This window comes from Aplysia californica, unplaced genomic scaffold (genome assembly GCF_000002075.1).
Source record: "Aplysia californica isolate F4 #8 unplaced genomic scaffold, AplCal3.0 scaffold00548, whole genome shotgun sequence".
NCBI lineage: Eukaryota > Metazoa > Mollusca > Gastropoda > Aplysiida > Aplysiidae > Aplysia > Aplysia californica.
Genome location: NW_004797818.1, coordinates 307026 through 330674, shown reverse-complemented (window position 1 = coordinate 330674; position 23649 = coordinate 307026). Strand labels below are relative to the sequence as shown.

The window sequence follows — 23649 nt, the reverse complement described above, 5'->3', positions numbered from 1 at the left end:
TATACGTTTGATTCTGGGTGAGCTAAGATATCAAACCTAACAACAGCAAAACATTAAATTGTGGTAAAATTCAGGGGGGCATGCCCCCCTGAGGCTGAAACCCCCCTTCCTAGACCTATTTTTGTTAGGTCAGGGGGGCAAGCCCCCCTGAAACCCCCCTACTCTTGGGGCTAAAACCCGTGAAGCGCTATTGCCCTCTCACCCCGCCTACAAGAACTGAAACTGCGCTCTAGATATGCCGACTATGTCTCTATGCTATTCTCACCCTAGTCTAGTGTGAGAATGCTATTCTCAGTGAGAATAGTTCAGGTGGCCGTTTTAATTTTTTAGGCGAAAAGTGGCTATTCTCACCCGCCCGGAAGTTCTCGCAAGATCTAGAGTCTAGAGATCTATTCTCACCCCGGGTGAGAATAGAGGTGGCCTTTTTAGGCTTTTGGAAATGCCCCTAAAAGGAAGAAACTGTTTGAAGTATGCTTAGTCTTCTATTCCGACTTCCTGCCAAAGCGTAGATTAAAAATGTAACAAATAAAATTACCATAAAACACCTTCAACCAACTCGTACAGTACTCTAGCGTCTGTGGATACCTTTCAAAACAGGAACCCAAAACCGCCACTCTTGATCCGGAAATTGAATTTGCGGCTACTACTCCGTTCGATATATAACTGTACTACCATCGGTATCGCTTTTCGGTTATATAAAATCGTGCTTATTGGACTTCCCTACTTCTCCAGTATTCAAACTGTTCCAAAAAAATAATGAAAATGATTTTCAGTGTCATTTACTTCTAGGCCTACTTTATTTAGAAAGTTTGTTTTTTTTCTGATTGTTACTCTTTTACAATACTTTCAGTTCCCTGGTTACAAACAAACAGTGTGGAATAGCACCCAAACGCTGACCCCGGAAGTACACAAATAGAGGTCTTCGGACTACGGACGCAGGCAAACTTTGAGAGCAAACAAACAGCTGACTGATGACTCCAACACTGTTTGACTCTTACTTCGTGTCCACTTGCTCAGAGGTAGTGGGTCTACTTCCCTTTTGTGCATTTTAGCTTTCGGAAATTGGAGCTGCTACTGTAACAGACTATTTGCAACAGTAAGAGTGGAGCCCGCTCCGCCCATTGACTGACTCATTCCTATGTAAATTGAACTGTCAATTGAAATTGAAGTCACAGCAGAAGAATAGAATGGAAAGAGCGATCCTCTTCTGTAGCAGTAAAACTAGATCTAGATCTAGATCTAGTATCTATACTAAACTAAACAAAAACAAAAGAAATTACCTCAATAACTGATTTTAATTTTAATACCATTATATCATATTTAACACCCCTGGGTCAAACTCAATTGCATTGCCAATGATTGCAGTTGAAAAGTGAATTACTGTCTCACTAGATCTAGAGATCTAAGACTATATAATATGACCTGTGACCTGTGACATCAGCAGCCTACCTCTATCTTATATACTTGTGTAGAGACCATGTGAATATCTATCATATCATGTCTGTACTGTAGCAATACTAAGTTTTTTGGCAAGCGCTATTTGCAACGCCGCGTTCTGAATAACTCCTGTGCTATTTGCAACGCCGCGTTCTGAATAGCTCCCATGCTATTTGAAATGCCAGTACTAGATCTAGATCTAGTCTAGTCTAGATCTAGAATCTAGATCTAGATCTAGATGTAGATCTAGATGTAGTAAATCTAGATCTAGCAATCGTTTCTACATGATAATATTGTAGTTCTGCCTGAATTGTGGAAGTTTTCTCAGTTTTTTGATAAACCTCCTAGGATTTGACTCCTTTTTTTATGACGTTGTCTTTCCGATCAATATTGGGTAGATCTAGATTAGATCTAACAATTGTTTCTGTCATTGTTTGCACAAAAGTAGACGTCTTGTTCGTTTCTCATAATCATCTGAGTTAGAGTTTGAGCAAGTTTAAGTCGAAAGACGCTTGGATAACAATAACAAGACGGTGCAACTCGAACTTTAAGTTAGGCCTAGAGAACGTATACAAGCTGTCTACTGTCTATGTTCTCTAAGTCTAATGTTCAGTGCTTCAAGCGTGGCATCGAATCCCGGTCCCGAAAGGATTTTTTTTTCCTTCTCCTGAGCCTAAAATAAAAAAAATAAAAAAATTAGACTCACAGACCAAGGAAAGCCACTACTGAACTTTAACCAGGCCTAAATTGGTAAAAGGAAAAGTATAGGCTATACTAAGGCCTACTTTGTATAGAGAGCACCTCTTGGGGACAAAACGAGAATGTGCATGCTTCATCACACTACATAAAAAAAACTACAAAGCAACAAGATATAATTTTGGGAACAATTTGTTGGTCAGTCGAGAAGAGGACAACAACAACAACAACAAAACAACAACAACAACAACAACAAAACAACGTCCAGGACCGGGATCGAACCCACGCTAAAAAAATAATGGTTTGACTTCAAGCGCAGACGCGCTGTCACTTCAGCCCTCAGAACTTCAGATAACGATGTGCAGATTGATTAAGCTTGATATTTTACACACGGTGACATGGCGTTTTATTTAGCACTGGCGCTAATCACAACGCGGCGTTTTATTTAGCACTGTTGCTAATCGCAACGCGGCGTTGCAAATAGGCACTTCCAAGTTTTTTTTAAAGTCCTGACACCAGGGGAGGTCTTCCCCTGACAAATTTTCAATGAATAGATCTACCGGTCCAAGATTCTCCTTTGAGAGAAGGCGGCTCTATTTCTCAGAATGTTCGGGAAAATAAACTTTAACTTTATTTCTCCGAACGGTTTCCGTTCTCGAGATTTATTGATAATAAGCGAATGGAGTGACCCGTGTGTGTGTGTGTGTGTCGTGGGGGGGGGGGGGGTCGTGGAGCAAATTTTTTTTTACGTGAAGGATTTTAGTTTTTGATGGGTGACTAAATTTGCAAAATAGGTTACTGCCAAGGTTGAGCAGTCTTGTTTTCTCGCAGTACCTTTTGAAGGTATTTTCAAATAAGGTATAGTCCGGGAACGTTGCCCCAACCACAACTGAAGTATCTGAATATTCAGACTTTAAAAATCTCTAGTTCTAAAAATTGAATTCGATGCAAAAAATGCTTCCTCCCAGTCCTTGCAGAATGGCGGAATGAAATTATGAAAGGATGACTCGTAAATCTCGCAAATAACCAAACAATCTTGAGATCAGAAACCGTTCAGAGAAATAGAGTTCAACTTTATTTTCCCAAACGTTCGGAGAAATAGTCACTTCATTGAGAGAAATTAAAAACTGGGGAAAATCATGGATTCCTAGGGTTAAGACATAGGCAAAGTAGTCCCAGTCGGCTGGTCCGGTATTCTTCAATCTTACCACAAACTTCTTTTTATTGAAATTCTATTACATATAAAATTATAATTTTTCAGCCTAACCTAGTCTATAACTATAACTTGGTGACTTGCCACTTGGCTTTATGTCAATTGAGAACGTCTTTAACTTTATTCTGAAGGAGGCCCAGTCTATCAGCGATAATGATGATCTGATCCGTAGGCCCTAGTCATAAGAAAGACTCCCTTACTTTTTACTCTGATGTGTAATTTCATTTATAAAAACAAAGTCTAAGAGGTGTGTTCTGTGTGTGAGCCGAATCAATCAAAGATAATGAATGTAGCATGACTCATCTGCAAAAAGTCCTGGAGTGGGTACCCTGCTACTAGTCACTGGATTTAAATTTAAAGAAATGTGAAACTATCAGAGAAAGGTAAATATACTGTTGTTCTCCAGAGCCTCTAGATTCTAGTTCATATAGACAGAGTGAGAAAAGAGACAAGACAATTGAATGTTTTAGTGTTACTTTCCTCATACTCTGATCATTTTTGTTTTGTTGTCTCCTGTACTATTAAGATAAAGGTATGCAACTGTTGCCAGTGTGTACTCTGATGGAGAGTGTGATGCAAGCAGTTTGTTAAAATGAGTATGATGTAGCAATGTCAGCCTATCTATTTCTTTGATTTTCTTTTAAATATATTTTTTTTCTTTCACATTAAAGTAGAAAGTGGTACGAATTTCTAAGATTAGAACGGCTTCACTACCTTTAGTCCTGTATTCTACAATGTTCTGTAAAAATAACAGAATCTAAGTCTCTCTAATTACTTATGGCACATGATATTTTCCATGGCTTCAACGTATTACAGTATTATTGTTTTTGTAAGTGTTTTACTGCGCTCGCAACTGCATAAGGTCATATATTGGGCACGTGGAACACATTAAACTTTTTCAGTTGGTAGGAAATTTTGAATTTTCCTCCTGTGGCGGCCGAAGCCTACTCTTATCGATTTTAGACCCCCAAATGATCTTTAACGTGTGCAACTTCACACGGGACCTCTGATTTTTTTCACCCTTGTCCGAGAAGGCTAGGTGTAGATCTTTCCTACCAGAAGGTCAGGGGTATGGCTGAAAGACAGCAGTAACAGTAGAGAAGCAGTAGAAAGAGTCAAGTACCCAGAGGAGAGGGCAAAGGAAGCGAGGAGTGAGGGCAGAAAGTGGAGACGAAAGCAGACGACAGAACATTGCTAGAGAGCAGGAAAGGAGGTGAAAGGAGACAATTTTAGAGAAGAAAATTTTTCAGTCGCTACCCAGATTCGAACCTGGGACCTTTGAATGAGATGCGAACACCTTAACCTCTATGCCACGAGAGCCCCCTTACAGTATTATTATGGCATACACACATGATGTATAAACTTTTAGTTGAATGAAATATTATTTTTTAAAGCTATGAACATCTTGATGAATAAAAAGTTAATTTGTAAATTTATTTCTAATTCTGTTGATTGTGAGCGTGCTTGTGCCATTCTTTGTTCTGGTTGGGGTTTTGTTTCGTTTTTTTAAATTGCTGATCGTTTGTTCAGATCTCTTTTTAAATTTGTTTCAGCTGGCTTCCTGTACTTGTCATTGGATTGACAATAGAAATGGATACTTTTTTAATCAATCGAAATTCCCCGCTTCGATCTGGTGCTCCTCCAAGACTGCGGCACAGGTCTCGCACATCTGAATCAGAATCATCACCTTTACATTTGAATGGAGAGGGGATTTCATCAAGCTCTGAAAAAGATGACCCAATGGAAAGTAGGAATGAAAATATTACTGAAGAACCTGAAGATGTGGACGAGCCTTTGGCACAGCTGCAAAGTAATTTTAACGATTTGAAATGCGTTCTATAAATCCAGATAGAGACTCATCTTGTTGATGTATCTCAAAGTAACATAAGATTTTGATAAGTATTGAAACTTTTAAAGTGTACTTTTGTTTATCTTGATACTCTTTGGACTTCTGTTCTAGATGCTGAACCTTGTAATAACATACAGGTCACAAGTACATTCTCAAAATGTGGCTAACTTGCTCTGCTAGAATTGGTCTCATTGACCATACATAGCTGAAGCCACAAGACAAGTCATCTTAACTTTTAATTCTTCAAATTTTTCTATTTCATTTGAGAAATATTCTCTTTTGTCGATGCACTGATCATTGTCAGACATTGACAGACGAATTATTATTATTATTTTTATTATTATTATTATTATTATTATTATTACATATTACAAGTAAATGTAAAAAGAATTTGTGTTAATATTTTTTTCTGATTTTTCATTACTTTTTAAGGTAAATCTATGTTGAGCTACTTCATGTCAGAACTGACAAAGGGCTACAAAATGGAAGCAGATGCCTCTGAGTTTGTCGAAAGAAGAGATCGGGTATACACATCTGTTAACACCCCCAAAAATCTGGAGAAGGTAATGTGGAAAACATGTTTAGTCATTTTAGTCTACTTGAATCAAAAGATTTTCATGAAATCATTTTTGTTATTTTTACTTGAAATATAGAGGGAAAAAGTTTAATCCTTAATCATATTTTTTTTAGGCGGAGCTGTTGGTCTGTATAAAGTTTTGAAAATGAGGGATGGTTGGTGCTCTGTACCTTGTCATCTTTGAAACTGAGTAGGGGAAAGTTCATGGTGTTGCCTATAGAAATAACAATATCGCAGTTGATATAGTCTGTTTTGTGAAAGTTTTATATTGGTGGTGTGTGTTTTTTGTGTTTTTTTCAGTTTTGTGCTTTCGGGTTCCTGCAGTGCATGGATGCCATACTGTACATGGTGACGTTTCTTCCTCTCAGGATACTTGTGGCCATTTTGCGAGTCCTTGTGTACCCCTTCATTGTGTTATTCAAAGGGTACGATATTTTGACACATTAGTAAATATGCTTAGATTTTGTTGTAATGCTCAAGAGAAACATTTATTTATATAACTAAACATCTGTAGCAATCCCATACTTTGATGTAACACTGTTTAGAAATTTACTACTTGAAAAGAGGAAAAGTGTGGATACATATATACTTTTAGCTTCTGTCAGTATCTGATCAATATAAGTTCATTCTTGTTAGTCTGTGGACTAATGTTTTATTTTATGCTTGTTTTGGGGGTTTTTAAAACTTTGCTGTGCACTGCTGAAAAGGGCCTGTAGTTAACTGGGATGTGTCTAGTAGTAATATAAGGACCATTCTTCCAGCGTTTATTAATTTTTTAACCATTGTATGGAAAAGGGAACTAGTTTCTACTTGTGCAAGAAGAAGAGAAAGTGATGGATAAGCTTCTTTGTTATTATGCCACACTGACTTCTGCAGTGTTTATTTGAATTCGTGCAGTTTTTTTTGTTAGAGATCAATGGCGGGCGGTTGGCGGGTGCTCTGGTGTGGTTTGCTCCTTCTTACCTATGTATCAAACATCTATTGTCCTTATCTCTCCTCCTTTTTTTGTTTGTTACTCTCTTGCAACACTTCTAATCTTCGGCACTTATATGACCTTATTGTGTTGCAAGTGCTGTAAAACTCCTACTAAAAAAAAAAGAGATCAATGAAAATTTTATTCCTTTCCCAGGAGATCACGAGCTTTGGATGCAGCACAGGTTTGTGATCTCCTGAAAGGTGTCATCCTGGTGGTCAGTTGTTTTGTGACCAGCTATATGGACATGTCCATGATCTACCACATCGTGAGGGGCCAGTCCATCATCAAGTTCTACGTCTTCTACAACATGCTGGATGTAAGTTCTTTTTTTTTCCCCTTGCCCATTTATATGAGATTGACGCCATCTGATTAGTAGAAAAAAGTGCATATGATTGTGTCCAATAGTGTATTACGTGCATACTTAGTATAACAAGTAATTGTAATAGCAGATAGAGGTTCCAGGATTATAGATGTAGGTCATTGATCTGAGAGCGGTGATGATTTTTAGATATAATGGTTGTGATGATTGATGATGAGGGATTGCGTTTAAGTAATGTTAACGTTAGTATTATCTTCCTCTGCTCCAATGAGTCACAAGGAACGTGGGAACCCTCTATCCCGTTCCCTACTGGAATCATCTTTACGGTCTGGATGTAAGTTCTTAACTTTTTATCTCCGAGGGGGGTATACCCACTACGTCAGGGCCCTTTTTTGGTACTAAATCTAAAAATGACAAAACGTCACTAAATAGGTCATTAAATCAAAACAAATGAACCTATTTTGATAGTTCTTCAGCTAATGAATGAACTCCCGGTAAAATAGACCTGTTTTCGACAATTGCCACATGGGTATAGAAAAATGTAAATCATGGTTTAATTTGTTTGTTCATCTTTCAGAATTGCTTCTTATGTCAAGTTTTATTCCAATTCATAATTTCGGGAGCACCGACTTCTGATGTGTACATCAGGTTTCACTCCAGAGCTTTCACAGCCTTTATTGTATTTTTTTTTTTTCCTGCTTAATATCTTCTCTTGTTCTGTGATGTTAATAACCAGGTAATGGACAAGCTGATCTCTGGCTTTGGACAGGATGTCCTGGACAGTCTCTACTGGACAGCTGTTGAGCCAAGAGGTCGCAAGAGAGAACATTTTGGCACTCTGTTTCATCTCATCTTTGCCATTGTATATGTTGGTATCCTTTTGTAATATCTCATTTGTGTATTGGAGAGTTAGATTGACCATTACAAATTGACCCTTGACGAAAAAATCGTAATGAGCTGAACTTACCTCTGATTTGTTTCTTGGGCTGAAATATGCTGTGCCTGTTAAGATGCTGTTAAGGGAAGATCCGGGTCGGCGATCCCTGAGAATATCGATAAAATTTTTCAAACTAGCCAACTTTTGTTTTTTTGCGGAAAAAACATCCTTTGACATCTGTTCTATCGGGTCATAACAACGAAACTGTTGAAAAAACAACCTAAATGACCCAAAAGGGCATTTGAAAAGTGTATATTGCACTAAAAGTCCTTTAAAAAATCCTGGGTTTTTTTGTTTTTCTCAAAATCTACTTTTTGACATATGTGACCTCCTTGGTGCAAGGATTTTTCAAAAACTACTGAAGCTAGAAGCTTCAAATTTGGCGTACACGTGCTTTAAGATCTATTCTGGAGATCTATGTGAGGAAATTGGGAAATATTGGTAACTTGTGGAAATATTCAATTTTATTTTTATATATACCCCAAAATTTCGTCAACTGACTCTCGGGGGTCCATTGAGTTTGAGCTCACTTTTTTAATTTTAAAGATAGGTCAAAATCCTCAGATAGATCCCCTGTCTATATAGGTTTGTACTTGTGTGCCAAATTTCAGGCTGTTGTTTCAATATTTTCTATGAAATTCTTCTGCACTAAGAGACTGGTTTGAAAATGCAAGATGGCCGCCACAGAGACCCATTTTTTTATAAAAATCAACAAATTCACCCTTAGTACATCCTATTTACCTATGAACTTCATGCACAATTGCATGAAAGTGAATAAAAGTCATTCGTTTAGAAAATTTTTCCAGGAGTGTACGTCTCCCCTTAAGGTCATTACACTTTTTTTCCAGAGTTTTTTGAGTGAAAGTATATATCGAAGTAGGATATTTTGTTTTGAATGTTAATACATCATATAGAAAGTCTTGTATTTTTTTCTCATTCTGTTTTGAAACTGGATGACCTGCTTGTTCCAAACTCTTCCTTTCAAAGTAGCTGTAGTTGAAGGAGAAGCAATTTTGCTAGTTATGTGAAGTTAATATTTTCTTTTGTAGTTTCTTCTTTTGTTTTTCCTTAACTGGAGTCAGTTGTTCACACAGTAATGATCCTGATGCAAGCAATTATCCTGAATGTTGCCTTCAACTCACACAATAAAAACCTCCTGACCATCATGATGTCCAATAACGTAAGTACTGCTTTCTGGAAATGTAGTGTTGTTTTTGTTGTTGTTGTTTCCGTCAATTCATCTGTCTTTAGGCTTTTGTCTTACAGCATGGTTTCATATCTTAGATACTGGTGGCTTTAATAAGTTACTCCCTATTGCAGTATAAGATGTGTAGATGTGTTAAACATTATTTTATGCATCACCTCTTTGCTATAAGTCTGGCATGCTGCATCTAATGTGAGTCAGCAGAAAGGGAATTTTTGTTTTTTTGTTTTTTTGTTAATTAAGAAGAGCGGTAAATTGGAGTTCCTGTGATATCCTTTATGTTCAAGTGACTATAATTTATAGTTTTGTATCTCTTCTTCCGTCAAGATCACACAATTCTACAGTAACTTCCTTGAGCAACAAGTCCACTTAAATTATTGTCTCCATCCCCAATGGGAAGTACTGTCTCATTTTTGTGGGTTTTTTTACAAGCTAAACATTTTTAAATTAAAACTTCCGAAAGAATCATTATAAACTCAGTATATTTGATAAAGATATTAATTGCTCAAAGACGTGTTCACTCGAGGACATTAAATTAATTAAAATATTAATTCATAGATATCTGAAAAGTAGGCAGCAGGTGATTGGAGGGTGCCACTGGTCGGCTGGGCTTCTTTGCTATTTGTCTCTGGTTTCTGAGACGAGATGATAAATGGAACTTACGTAGACGTAGTACAAATATTCAGATTTTTCATTTCCACCTACTTCTGTTCAGTATTAGTCTTTTCATCATCTCTTTACATGTGTTTTTACCACTCCTGTATAGCCATAGTGACAATAAAGTACTGTATAATCTTACCTTACCTTACCTTACCTTACCTTACCTTACCTTACCTTACCTTACCTTACCTTACCTTGCCTTACCGTACCTTGCCTTACCTTACCTTACCTTACCTTACCGTACCTTACCTTACCTTACCTTACCTTTCTTTTCCTTGCCTTGCCTTGCCTTGCCTTGCCTTACCTTACCTTACCTTACCTTACCTTACCTTACCTTACCTTACCTTACCTTACCTTACCTTACCTTTCTTTTCCTTGCCTTGCCTTACCTTACCTTACCTTACCTTACCTTACCTTACCTTACCTTACCTTACCTTACCTTACTGGCTTACCTTACTTTATCTTACCTTACCTTACCTGTCTTATCTGTTTCTAGAAAAAGGTGCTCGTTATTGCTCTAACTTGATGTAAAGTACAATTTCACGTTTTCTTTTGTCTTTTACAGTTTGTGGAGATCAAGGGCAACTTGTTCAAGCGACTGGACAAGAACAACCTGTGTCAAATCACATATGGCGACGTGAAGGAGAGGTTCCACTATCTGGTGCTCTTGCTCTTTGTCTTCATCAGGAACATGAAAGAACTCCAGTGGAACTGGGGTCAGTGAGCTTTTTTACTGAACTCTTTCACTTCCGGGGGTTTTTCCTTACCTGGACCGGGCCCTATCTGTGACCTACTTTCTGGTTCTGTGTACCGTCGGATAAATTTAAAAATTTTTAGTTCAATTTTCAATATGAGCCACATGTCTTATTTATGAAAATAAAAGGGAAATAATGACCTATCTCAACATGTTGCTAAAAACGATCATTCTTCAGCCTGAGATTTACCCACTGGGGCGGTGCCACTGACTGAACTGTCTTTAGGCCATTCCCAAAGAGGGGACATTTCTTGTTCTAATGCACCGTAGAATTGTAAATGGGCTGATCCAACAATGTCATGCTCATTACTATGCCTGAACTACAACGGAACTGCTGCCTTTTCTTTCCTAATCCTTACGATCGTCATTTTCCTTTAATTCTTTTGTATGTTTGTCACACTCTTGTGACCCGCTATTTCCGGAGTGCCTTGATAGTCGAAGCAGACTTTGTGCTGTTGAAGCTAGAGAGGTGAGCAGAGTAAGTCTGTTTCTCTGTAAGGGCTTTTCTATTGACATCCACCCCTTGGCGCTCATATGACCTTATGCAGTTGCGAGCGCCATAAAACCTCTACTAAAACAAACAAAACAGTCTGAGATTTCTAATTTGATTATTACAAAAGTATGTGTGGTTTTGAAGCTGGAATCACAGCTCGCGGAAGTGAAAGAGTTAAATGTTTCATCCCAAATTTCTCTTTTAAAATTGAGGTAGATCTAGTTCATGGTAGGATTTAAAGAAAACTTAGATTCCTTTCAAACAAGAATGATCTAAATCAGTTCTGCTACAATGAATATGCAGGTGGTTGGAGAGTGCAGCTGGTAGGTCTTACTTTTTTCCTTCCCTCAGTTGTTTCTATCTATCTGTCTTGTCTTTTCATGCTCTAAATAAAAGTCATAGTGTCAAGGCGCTTCTTAAAAAAAAAAACTGAACCGAATAGAGTATTATTATCTCATTAAGAGTTTCAGAAGTATGTGATTCCCACTGTCCTTTCTCTGTTTCTTCTTTTTTCATCTTTCTTTCATTTACCCTCTCTAATGGTTCCTTTGTACTGGAAAATTCATACCATCTGAGGTCAGAAGTCAATTTTAAACACTCATTGTGATTGGTTGGCAGGTACTCTGGTGTGGTTTGCTCTTTCTTTCCTATGAAACATCTATCGTCTTTATCTCCCCTCCTTCTATTTTGTGTTTGTTACTCTCTTGTAACACCTCTAATCTTCAGCACTTAAATTACCTTGTGTTGCAAGTGCCGTAAAACACTTACTAAAACTAAAACACTCATTGATAATGGTGTAGAGTTTCTTCGTACTGCTCCTGCTAAGCTGCAGATTTCTTGCTCTGTACAACGGAACCGATTTCTCATAACTTTTGAAAAATGCCAAGGCAATTGTATTTTCTGTATCTGCACCCAAATAATATTCATGGGCTGTGAGAAAACTGTGAGTATTCTTGTTGTAAAGCAGTTGTATTTATTAACTATTTCCAAATAGGTTGGTCTAATAATAATGATGTAGGCCCTACTAATTTTTGTTTTAACTTTAACTTTTCAGATCTTGCCTTCCCTATAATTCAAGACGTTGCTGTTGTTCTGCTTGTGGAAATGATTGTTGACTGGATCAAGCACGCCTTCATTACCAAATTTAATGAGCTGTCTGCCAGTGTGAGCTCTTACATAGTTTTTAGATTTTAGTGTATAGTTCTTTGCTGGGGTAAATGTGTACCACTTTTTTAAAGAGATTTTTAAGAGACTTGATTTATTTTAACTAAAAGAGATAAGAGATTCCTGGTTTTAGCCATTAGAATAAGCCACTTTTGTTCTTAACTTTGGTGTGCTTGCACTCATTATGGAAAAGGATTGCTGAGTTTTACATTACATGATTCAGTGAATACTATGTCTTATTATTAACTTTGTCACCTTGTAAGCTTCATATATGCTGATCAGCTCACCTGCTTTGCTTTGAGTGACATCAATTACTTTCTTTAGAATGGAACAGAAGTTGACTTTATTGCTCCTATGTTAACGTCCAAATTCTCGTGCCAATATTTACTCTTTTATGTGGATGGTAAAAAAAATGTTTCATTTTGGTCCTTTTGGTTTTTCTTTTTTCAGTCTTATGGTGATTTTGCCTTAGGTCTGGCTCAAGATATTGCCTCTAGTCAGCAGAAACATGTGAGTTTATAATGTGAAAAGAATGAATGGGGCTGTTTTTAGTTACAAACATGTGACATAGTTTGTTTATTCTTGTAGATGATATTCTGAAAAATAGTGATGTGTGAATTTTTACAAATAATTATTTGATGATGGTGATAAAATGATAAACATTTGAGTTACTTCTTTATGGTTTATTTTCAACTCTTCTTAAGGTCAGGAATTTGTAGAGACAGGCAAAACGTATCGGTGGCTAGGTGTAGGACTCTGACAAAAGCCACTATTCATTGTGTAATATAGCGTTGTTTGTCGGAGTCTTGTACCCAGCCATCGATATCCTTGACTCGAAACTCCTCACTTTCACAGAGACTGAAATTTAAAGCTAATTCATCATCATGCCTTAAAAAATTCACAAGTATGTGTTGAAGTATCGCGTGCAAAAGATGGTTTGATTGGTGACATGGTTAGTGTTTCATCTCCCTCCTTGACCATCAATGATTTATTTATAGCGGCACCAGCCATTTCATCTCCCACATATTGTGCTATGAGAAATATAATGCAGGCACGGGTTTGCAGCAAAGTCAAAGCAGCCTACTTCTTGTGTGATATGAATTGTGGGGATGAGGGTTTATTAACATATACAACAAAGTACAAAATTTCTCTTTTTTATTTAGATGGGAGAGTCAAAGAACTTTTGAAATTTCGTGGCTGATTAATGAACTTTTTTGTGTGTGTGTGTATTGCTGCTTTCAGGCATTTACCAACTTCAATGATCAAGTGTGCCGAAGAATGGGTTTCACTCCGATTCCTCTGATTTGCTTGTTGTTCATGGTGTGCACCAAGTCTTTCAACATCAGCGGCCCTCTGCCCTGGCTTCTGGTTTTCGTCTTTTACTTATGGTACATTTACTTTTTTACATATTACGCTCTTTTCCTTTCTTTGGCCTTGATGCTAGGAATAACCTTGTGAAATATTTACTTGGTCTAACACTAAAATGCAACTTAAAGTTTTGTGAATACCATAATTTGTTCATCCTTTTGACAAATGACAAAGATTTCAGAATCTCTGTCTAGTGAAGGTTCTGTGAATTGGTACTGTATTCTGTTTGCTTTTGAAAAAAAAATCAATTGTTTGAAGTCAGTGATTATTCAGGGAGGAAGGAAAAGGATTATATTTGTACAGTGATAACAAGGAAGTAGTTACACAAATGATACAGTCTTTTACATTGTTTGACTTCCTTTCTTGTCCAACCGAGTAGGGTTTTTTTTTTTCTCTGAACTGGTAAGTTCTTGTATGCCAGGTCCTGTACTAAATAATAATAATAACTAACATTTGTATAGCACATATCCCCGCTCAACAGCAAGCTCTATGCCCTTTACACTATATTATTACCCCAGCAGACCATAGAACACTCCGAAACATTCTCAGCTTCCCGGAAAGCATACAGTGCAAGCAGCTGATTAAGCCCTCAAACACTAACAAACTGACAAGATCTTTTGCTGTCTATAGCCATTCCCACCTGGGTGAAGTGAGGAAAATTCGTGTAAAGTGCCTTTCCCAAGGACACAACGTCGGACCCCTGACGGGATTCGAAACCTCGTCCTTACGGTTGCGAGTCCGAGAGCCTAACCACTGGGCCACCGACGCCACTAAATCAAGCATTCTTCATGTCTAGGGAATTCTGGGGGTCGGTGAACAGAATGTATATTCTTTTTGGCTAGTTTGGCATGTGGCTTTGTTGGTTATAGTCTTTTCCTTCTTTTTTTTTTCAGTTTGATATCAACGAAAGTTCTCAACAGCATTGTACTGCTGGGCTGGGCTCAGCGTCTTATTACTGAGAGGGATAAAAATGCCAAAGCTACGGGAACAGTTGTTGACTCACAGGTAACTACTGCCCAATGTACCAGCGTCTATAGCGTAATGGTTATGTTCTTTGCCATCGTACACAAAGGACATGAATGTGATTCCCAAGTTGGGAATTCTATTTTACTGAGTATGTATCATTCTGATGGGATACTATATCTCACTCAGCCTGGGTTGGCTCAGAGAGGTAGAGTTTAAGAAAATTGCTACCTAAATGGTTGAAAGTATATTGAATTTGATGTCATTGTTAAGTGTTGAATGTAGTAAGAGAAAGATCATGGTATCCAGTCATCCCTTTACAACTTCCTTATTTGCATCCAGGATTGATTTCAGAAGATAGTTTTTTATTTCAGGGAAGGTGGAGCACAGTGATCTCTCAGGCATGAGAAACAAAGCAAAGGGGAACAATTATGATTCAGATTTATGTAACAAATGAATAATAAAGTTCCATTCACATACCCTCAAAGTAACTTCCTCAACACATTGGTGGACCATTCCTTAAGTTAAGAAGTACTCTGTTGATGCCCAGTTCTCAGTTTTTTAAAGGACACAAATGCAGTGGAGAACAAATAGACTCCCTAAAAGTAAAACTTATTTTAAATATAGGAAATCGTCTGAATCCCACCAATTCAATTTCATAAAGCTTCTCTTGAATATATCGTGCAGAAGATGAACACTCATCTGGTCTGTGAATGTTTATTTTAAGAATTTTTCAAAATGAAAGAAAATGCTATCATCCACATGGGAATTTTTGTTTTACATCTGCTATCTGCGTCAAGTCACAATGATCAGAAATAATTCACCGCAGAGATATGTCATGCGTTTTGCATTGTTATACCCTTAAAACAAGACCAAGCTCAAAATTAATGTTGATTAAAAGAGAGGCTGTATACTTGTGACTGATTATTTACTTTTGAAACCTCAACTTTTTTTTTTCTGCTCCTAGGTTGTTTCCAAGAAAGAAGACAAAGGATCCGCCCCGAAAGTGAAGGCTGAAGTGCAGCCCAGAGCATCAGACGCGATGAACAATCAAAGTCGGCCATTTCCTGTTTCTTCCAGCGTTGCTGTGAATACTGAAACCTCTTTCAGTGCAGACCCACCAATACCGGGTCAAACGTCTCCAGCTTTCTCAGGCAGTTCATCTTCTCCTCACCATTTTGATGATGACAGTGGTCTTACCAGCAACGGAGCAACCCCGTACCATGTGCAGAACATCTCTGATGCTGTTCCCGACGAGTTCTCACCAGAGTTACCTCTGACTCGAGAATCTACTCCAGTCAAGTCTTACTCGCTGCAAGCTGTCCAAGAAAGTTCCACCCCCAAGGGTTCTAAGTCGTCAGTGCTAATGGATTTTCAACGGGATTTCTTTTCTCCAGATCTAGAGCTCTCGGCAGATAATAAGAAATCCTCATTCGAGTCAGAGTCATCTCACAGTACGCATCCACTTTCTGTTGAGTCTTTTTCACCAGTTTCACCAAAAAGCCTTGAAGACAATCTAACGTCGCAGGACAAAATACTCCCTTCTTCACAGAATTCATCACCTTTTTTGCAAGGGAACTTTCCTGTGACAAAAAATGTTTTAAATCCTGACGAAAGATTAACATGTGGTTACAATGGTGATTTTCAAGTCCCATACACTGGTTGGTCAGAGGAAAGTAATCTGCAACCTGACAGTGACAGTCCTAGCAGTGAGACAGCAGCCTCTCCTTGTAATGTTTTATCTGTCAGTGATAGCCCTTCTAGTTCCCTCCCTTGTTCACCGTCAAAGCAGCACCAGAATGAAGGGGACATGCCCTCTTCTGTTTTAGAAAACGCTGATGATAAAAAACAGATTTCAAGGGGCAAATCATTTGATTAGCAATATTTGTGTCTTGATGAAAATCATCAGGGTGCAATCTGATATTCACCGTTCGATAATTTTTTTAGACTTTAGTCAGTGATAGCCCTTCTAGTTCCCTCCCTTGTTCACCGTCAAAGCAGCACCAGAATGAAGGGGACATGCCCTCTTCTGTTTTAGAAAACGCTGATGATAAAAAACAGATTTCAAGGGGCAAATCATTTGATTAGCAATATTTGTGTCTTGATGAAAATCATCAGGGTGCAATCTGATATTCACCGTTCGATAATTTTTTTAGACTTTAGTTTGCATATATATATAGAGATAGAGATTTCTGATTGGCTACTCTTAAAGTGTTCATTTGTAGTTGTCCCCCCCCCCCCCCAGATGTAAGGTTAGAATAATTTAAAAGTTACACCCTTAGCTAACCAGTTCATTCCAGTTCAGTTTACATTCTGTCTCCTAGGGGCGTACGGTGTTGCAGTAGTTTAGGCACATTGTGCTAGCTGTCACATATTCCATTTGTTCTGATTGCCAAGTAACCTTTTGTAACTTGGTGTTTTAGAAAAAGGAGAATTTTAGTTTAGATTGAGTTTGATCTGTGTACTTATATTTTTTATTCCTGATGGGAAGAGTGAAGCAGTGGTCTGCGAGATTCTGTGGCTGGATGATATGGTTTTATACTGCTGTGTCTTTTTAAAAGTTGACAGGTTTTATTGTATTATGTAATTCGATTAGATCCCTGCCATTTACTTGCTCTCAGTCGTTCTAAAAGTGAAGTTGCTCTATGGTCCCATGATATAACCTACTTATAGATATCATGTGTTTGAATGTTGGCAATGACCATGAGTGCTCCAAGGGTTTAGGTTCAATACCACAGTGTTATTGTTGTTATCATTAATTAGACACCTCCTGCATGATCGGCTTCTTGTGGAGCGTAGACCACCAACAAGCTCTCTCCAGTAATCATGATCCAGGGCCAGTGGCTCCAGTTGTCGGGAGGAATGCCCGGTCCTCCCGACGGAGATAGGCTTTCACTATAATAATAAATAATAATAATATATAACATTTATACAGCGCATTTCCAAAAAAGTAGCTCAATGCGCTTTACATTAGAATACCCATTTTCAAAACCTTTCTTACTACTTCCTTTCTTCTCATGCAATATATATTTATGCACACACACACACACACACACACACACACACACACACACACTCTATTTTCATCCTGACATAGGAACAGAACAACGATAATGAAAAGTAACGTTAAAAGCTTATGAAGGATAGGCCTGTAGGAACAGAAAATGTTTAAGAAGTCTTTTGAAGCTATCAAGTGTTTTTATTTGTCTTAGTTTCATTGGTAATCTGTTCCACATAAATGGACCAAGATATGAGAAAGATCTCTCTCCATATGATTTGTATGATTTTACAGGTGTCACAAGTAGGGTGTTATCGTTTGATGATTTTAGGTTTCTCCCTGGCTTATATATACTGATAAGTTCTTGTAGATAAAAAGGAGCAGTTTTATTTACACATTTGAAACACATGACACAGATTTTAAATATTATTCTTTCTTTTACAAGGAGCCAATGCAGTTCTTTTAATAATGGAGTGACATGGTCTCGTTTTTTAGGTCTTGTTATCAGTCTAGCGGCATTGTTTTGAATTACTTGTAAACAATTCAAATATTTGTTGTTCAGACCTGCTAGGAGTGAGTTACTATAGTCTAATGTAGATAGGATAAGAGATGTTACCAGTGTTTTTGTGGTCTCTTCGTTTAAGTACTTTTGAACTAGGCCTATCCTTCTCAGCTGAAAGTAAAGGGATTTGGACAGAGATCCTACAAACGAGCCCATTGATAAGTGGTGGTCAATATATACACCAAGATTCTTGACAACTTCTTTACTAAATGTCATATGCCCATATACTACCCTAGGTTCTGACGCTCTGTGGCTGTCGCTCCATCCTCCCCCAGCTGTGGAATTTCTTTTACTGTTTCTTTAGTGATATTCTTTTTTACAGAGAAGAGTTGCCAGCCCTTCACCTGAACCGAAACTCTTCATTTCAAAACCAATGTACTTGTGAAGTTCACCCTGGGAACTTGGAAGTTCGCCAGGGGCTACCATCTTGAGTTATTCTTCATCGTTGATTTTGTCACCCTGAATGAGGGTATGAGCCACTGATAAACACTTTTCATTTTTCCCTGTCTTGGGATGACTTTTTGACATTATTCTATGTCTATTTTACAATATTGCGGGAGGCAATCTCTGCACTTTTGTGAAGTTGAAACTCAGGATATTTTTTTAATTAAAAAAAAAATGTCCACCCCCAGGGCAATGCTACTGACTGAAGTGTCTTTAGGCCATTCCCAAAGGGGGGGACATTAAACATGTTCTTATGCAGAGTAGAATTGTAAAAGGGCTGATTCATCAATGTCATGCTCATAACTGTGCCTGAGCTGCAACAGGGAACTGCTGCCTTTTCTTTCCTAATCATTACTATCATAATTTTTTCCTCTACTTCTTTTGTATGTTTGTCACACTCTTTGTGACCCGCTATTCCAGGGTGCCTTGATAGGCGAAGCAGACTTGATGCTGTTGAAGCTAGAGAGGTGAGCAGAGTAAGCCTGATTGCCAGTAATGACTTTTCTGTTGGAATCCACCCCTTGGCGCTCATATGACCGTATGCAGTTGCGAGCACCGTAAAAACTCTTACTAAAACAAACAAACAAAATGTCAAACTTTTTTTCTTCTCTTGTTTGTTATCATTTGTGTTTGAGATCACAATATTCTGCTTTTAATGTAAATGTTTGGGACTTTCGTAGGAATGTTTATTGAGCCAGCATTTTTTTTTTTCTGTTTCGTTATAATTTGTGTTTGAGATCACGATAGTCTACTCTTAATTGAATGAAACTGTGGATGATGTGTTCTCTACATTTTGACCTGGCTACCCTCCATTGTCCTTTCCACTCCCTCAGGGCAGTGCTACTGACTGAAGTGTCTTTAGGCCATTCTCAAAGGGGTGATATTAACATGTTCTTATGCATAGTAGAAATGTAAATGGCCTGATCAATCAATGTCTTGCTCATACTATGCCTGAACAACATAGGGGGAACTGCTGCTTTTTCTTTCCTCATCTTTACTATCGTCTTTATTCCTCTACTTTTTGTGCATGTTTATCACTCTCTTGTGAACTGCTATTTCCGGGGTACCTTGATAGTCAAAGCAGACTTTGTGCTGTTGAGCCTAAAGAGGTGAGCAGAGTAAGCCTGATTCCAATTCCACATTTGGACTTCTCTGTTGACATCCACCCCTTGGTTTACATATGACCTTATGCAGTTGCGAGCGCCGTGAAACCTTACTAAAACAAACACACTTGTCCTCTCCTGTCTTTGTACCACATTTAACTGTAGCCTGGCCAGTGTATCTAGAACTTGGTGTGTGCCATCTTCGCTCCCATTTCTTGTCAGACCATGCTTTTTCCCATACAATAATAATAATGTTGCCCCAACCCCCACCTGCCCTGCGTATTCATTTTATACTTATCCTAGCAGCAGGTATGAGAAATGATTCTTTGTTCCAGTGGATAAGGTTAATGTTGTCTTTCCTGTCTTCCCTTGGTCTCCTAGGCAGATGTAGAGTACACTAGAGATTGTATGACTGACCTGAGTTTTGAAGAGGTTTGCAAATAATATACTATTACTATTCTTTCACAGCAAATAATATACTGACTGTTACTATTTTTTCACAACAAATAATAATGTTTTAGCTGTATGGTCAGTTTTATTATGTCTTGTGGGAAGCTGAGAATGTTTCGGAGTGTTCTATGGTCTGCTGGGGTAATAATATAGTGTAAAACGCATAGAGCCTGCTGTTAAGCGGGGATATGCGCTATACAAATGCTATCTATTATCTATTATTATTATTATTTGTGATGATGGGGCATATGTTGCTAACTGCATCAATGTGTTTTTAAAAAATGCTGATAGCAGTTAGTAGCCTACAAGGATATGACTGATGTTCTGAACTTTACTGTTTCATTCAGTCATTGTTATCTTGTGTCTCCCTAGGTGATGCACAACTTCACTGTTGTTATGTCATTCTCTTACATCTTGTTACTGATCTCAGCAGGTGGTTGGAGGGTGCTACTGTGGTAGGTCTTTCTTCTTTGCTTTCCCTTTGTTGTTTCTGTCTGTCTGTCTTACCTTTTCCCCGCACTAAATTACCATTATTGTGTCGTGCTTCTCTTTACTCAAACAAATGAAATGACCTTTGCTTCCCTCTTTCTTTGACGACAACCCAACCGTTTGCTGTCTATTCCCAGATTCTGAATTTTTTTAAAAATCCAGATCTTGTTCCTCTTGTAAACATCTTTTTATCTTTATAACTGAGGTACCGTTAGACCTTTATTTCCTTCTCCTTCACAACAATTCTAATTGTCTTATCTGTCCCCGTCGTTTTATGCAAGAAAAACTATGAAATTATGTAAACTGAGCCCAAAAATGTGAAATTATACTATTCTGTTAATTTTAACAAAGAATGATTGAATAAAGGTAAATAATCGGAACTTATGCAAAAAAGGATAATATTTTGCTAAATTATGCGGGGTGCATAAAACCAGGGGGACAGTCTTATAAATAAAGTAGGTCATTTGTTAATTCTACCATCTTTCATCCTCTGAACGTTTCCCAGTCATCTGAGTCTCCACTGTGTGGGAACTCTTGTTTTGTTTTGTTTTTCAACCTCTGTGTTAGTGCTAGTAATCTTGTCTAGGCATGTAAATCCATAAATCTTTCTCTAAGGCAGCTCATTGATGTGAACGTGCAGTTTGTGGTCTCACTTGCTTACAGCAGCTTGCTACACCGTCATTGTAGTCTTGATGTTGATACTTCTGTCGTACCAAACTTTCTTTGAAGTTTTCTAATGACATACATAGAAGCTTGTGTCGATAGTGCCGTAAAACATCTACCCAATCAAACATAGAAGCTTTTGCCAATTCTGATATATTTTAGCTCCTGATCAAGTGCTTGCTTGCCGTTTGTAGGTTTACTAGATCATGGGTTTTTGAAGTGGTCTTGTAGATTTAGCTTTTAGTTTCAAGAAGTAAGTTCTGGTTGTTCTTTAAATTTTCTGGGTAGAAAACTTGGTTTTTTTTACAGCTGGCTGTATATAGAGAGATATATCGGACCATTTTTTGTAAAAGTTGTTGTTCGAACTTTTCTTTTCTTTCCGGTCACCCCCCCCCCCAGACACACACACAAGTTGGTGACAATTTTTGTAGTTTAATTGGAGTAAAGAGAAGCACTTCATCGTGATAGAATGGTTATTGTTAGTGCTGGGGCAAGGCGAGAAAGATAGACAGTAGATGGGATAGTAGAGAAGTAGGACACACTGTAGGTGCCTTACACCGACCCACCAACTGCTGTACTCTGTGACTTTTGTCTTTTTCTTCAATCTTTAAAGAAATTATATGCCATTATAGAAGTGTTATGCCCCCATCAACTCAATTTAGTTAATTTAGAAGGCAGGCTTCTTCCTGCCTGTCAGGATCAACCTGGGCTGGGACGGATACAGCATTTCAATCTTTGGGCATTGTAGAGATTCTTTGATCAGAGTGACAGGGCTAGATGTCCTCCAATGTTAATCTAGAAAATTGCTACCAACAAAAGGTTAGTCTAGATCTAATAGCAGAGCTTTTTGCTATATTATATTCACTAATGTCACATATGCCTTGTTTGAATCTCCTCTTTCCTGGAAAATTTGTTCAGGTTGGTGCTTGCATTTTTATCCGAGTTAATGGGTACCGGTAGTTGGAGGGTGCCATTGGTAGGTTCTACTTCTTTTCTTTTCCTGTTTTATTTGTATTTAAGTTGCTATTTACCATATATTAAATGGCCATTATTGTGTCTTTGTACTCGTTTTTTTTTTTTAACTCAAACTCAAAACTTCTCAAAGGACATAGTAATTATAAATTATTATACAGAGACTTTTATGAAGATTTTTTTTTTGTAAGCACACTCCACTACAGTAGGTTACAAATTCACTTTTCTTTTTTTTTCTTTTTCTCACAATAGTCGGTGGATATTTGTCTTCATCCTGGGAACTCTGTAAGGCTGTTCAGTATCTCCTCTGTCTATCCTCCCGGGTTTATTTGGTCTTTTCATTTTACTGCTTGTTATTGTTACCAGATGTTCAATTTGCTTGCATCCCTCATGATAATTGGATTGAGCTTGCTGTGTTTTTTATTGGATGTGATAAATTTTTAGAAATCTTTCAAATTTTTTTTGGTTTTTTGGTCAGTGGTCCGATGGAGGCCTAGGCCTGTGTGTTAGTTACCGGTACTAGTCTTTTTCATGTGAACAAATACTTCTGCAATGAGAGGTTCTGAGAGTGAGTGTCACTGAGACTGAGAGGGTGGATGAATCGACTAGACTCCTTGGAGTCAAGTGCTTGCTGTTACAAACACTTTAAGGCCTACCGGTTTTCTGATAATTTTTTCATCTTTAAGTTAGTTCTCTTGAAGTCGAAATCGTTTTCTGTGATTTAAGTCATATTATATTTCATGGGTTGTTGGGAGGGCATTACTGACAGGTTCTACATCTTTACTATCCCTCTATTGTATCGATGTTGCTTATTTCCGGCAATAAATGCTCATTGTTGTGTTAATGTGCTTCTCTTTTAATTAAGTCTTTACTTAAACTAAGCTAGTCATGTGTCATGCTCATCACCACCCCCCCCCCCCTCATAACTGACAAACACACTGGCTTCTCTTTGAAATATTATAGGTTTTGTTTATTCTGTAGTCGTGTAGAACATATTATAATCTGAATTTCAAAGTCTTCTTCTTGTTGTAAGTAGGCCTACTACTACTAGGTAGGCACGAAGAGCAAAGTGACCCTATGCTTGTGTTAATCTCTCACATCCGTACGCTGTTGGAGGGAAATATTTTGCTTACCCTCTGACTCTCTTTGTCATTATCTCTCTCTCTCCCTCTCACATGCTCACACTGACACTCCTGTTGCTACACACACACACACACACACACACACACACACACACACACACACACACACACACACACACACACACTTGTAATAAAACCATGTTTTAAACGTTTATGGAAAGTGGTTTTAGGAAGTCTCGTCAAAATGTTGCCATTAGTATGCAAGGTACAGAGAGA

The 23649-nt window shown here is 37.9% G+C and overlaps 1 protein-coding gene across 2 annotated transcripts; it reads left to right on the top strand.

Annotated features, from left to right (window-relative positions):
- Nucleotides 1-926: 926 nt before the first annotated feature.
- On the top strand, nucleotides 927-17153 carry LOC101857592 (transmembrane anterior posterior transformation protein 1 homolog). Of its 2 annotated transcripts, none has more exons than XM_013087116.2 (13): nucleotides 927-1019; nucleotides 4900-5156; nucleotides 5628-5758; nucleotides 6073-6197; nucleotides 6902-7064; nucleotides 7804-7939; nucleotides 9087-9184; nucleotides 10434-10584; nucleotides 12170-12279; nucleotides 12730-12789; nucleotides 13522-13667; nucleotides 14541-14652; nucleotides 15578-17153. In XM_013087116.2, exons 2-13 carry the CDS (start codon nucleotides 4937-4939, stop codon nucleotides 16487-16489), a joined length of 2364 nt encoding a protein of 787 aa, XP_012942570.1. In that variant the 5' UTR covers nucleotides 927-1019; nucleotides 4900-4936; the 3' UTR covers nucleotides 16490-17153. The 2 variants fall into 2 exon arrangements, with proteins under 2 accessions (XP_012942570.1, XP_012942572.1); XM_013087118.2 differs by having other exon boundaries at nucleotides 1011-1096.
- Nucleotides 17154-23649: the final 6496 nt, after the last annotated feature.

Coding starts and splice junctions, on each gene's coding strand:
- LOC101857592 (XM_013087116.2), top strand. CDS start 4,937: ATGGATACTTTTTTAATCAATCGAAATTCCCCGCTTCGATCTGGTGCT. Junction 10,585..12,169: donor AGAACTCCAGTGGAACTGGG/GTCAGTGAGCTT, acceptor TTAACTTTTCAG/ATCTTGCCTTCCCTATAATT. Junction 12,790..13,521: donor CCTCTAGTCAGCAGAAACAT/GTGAGTTTATAA, acceptor TGCTGCTTTCAG/GCATTTACCAACTTCAATGA.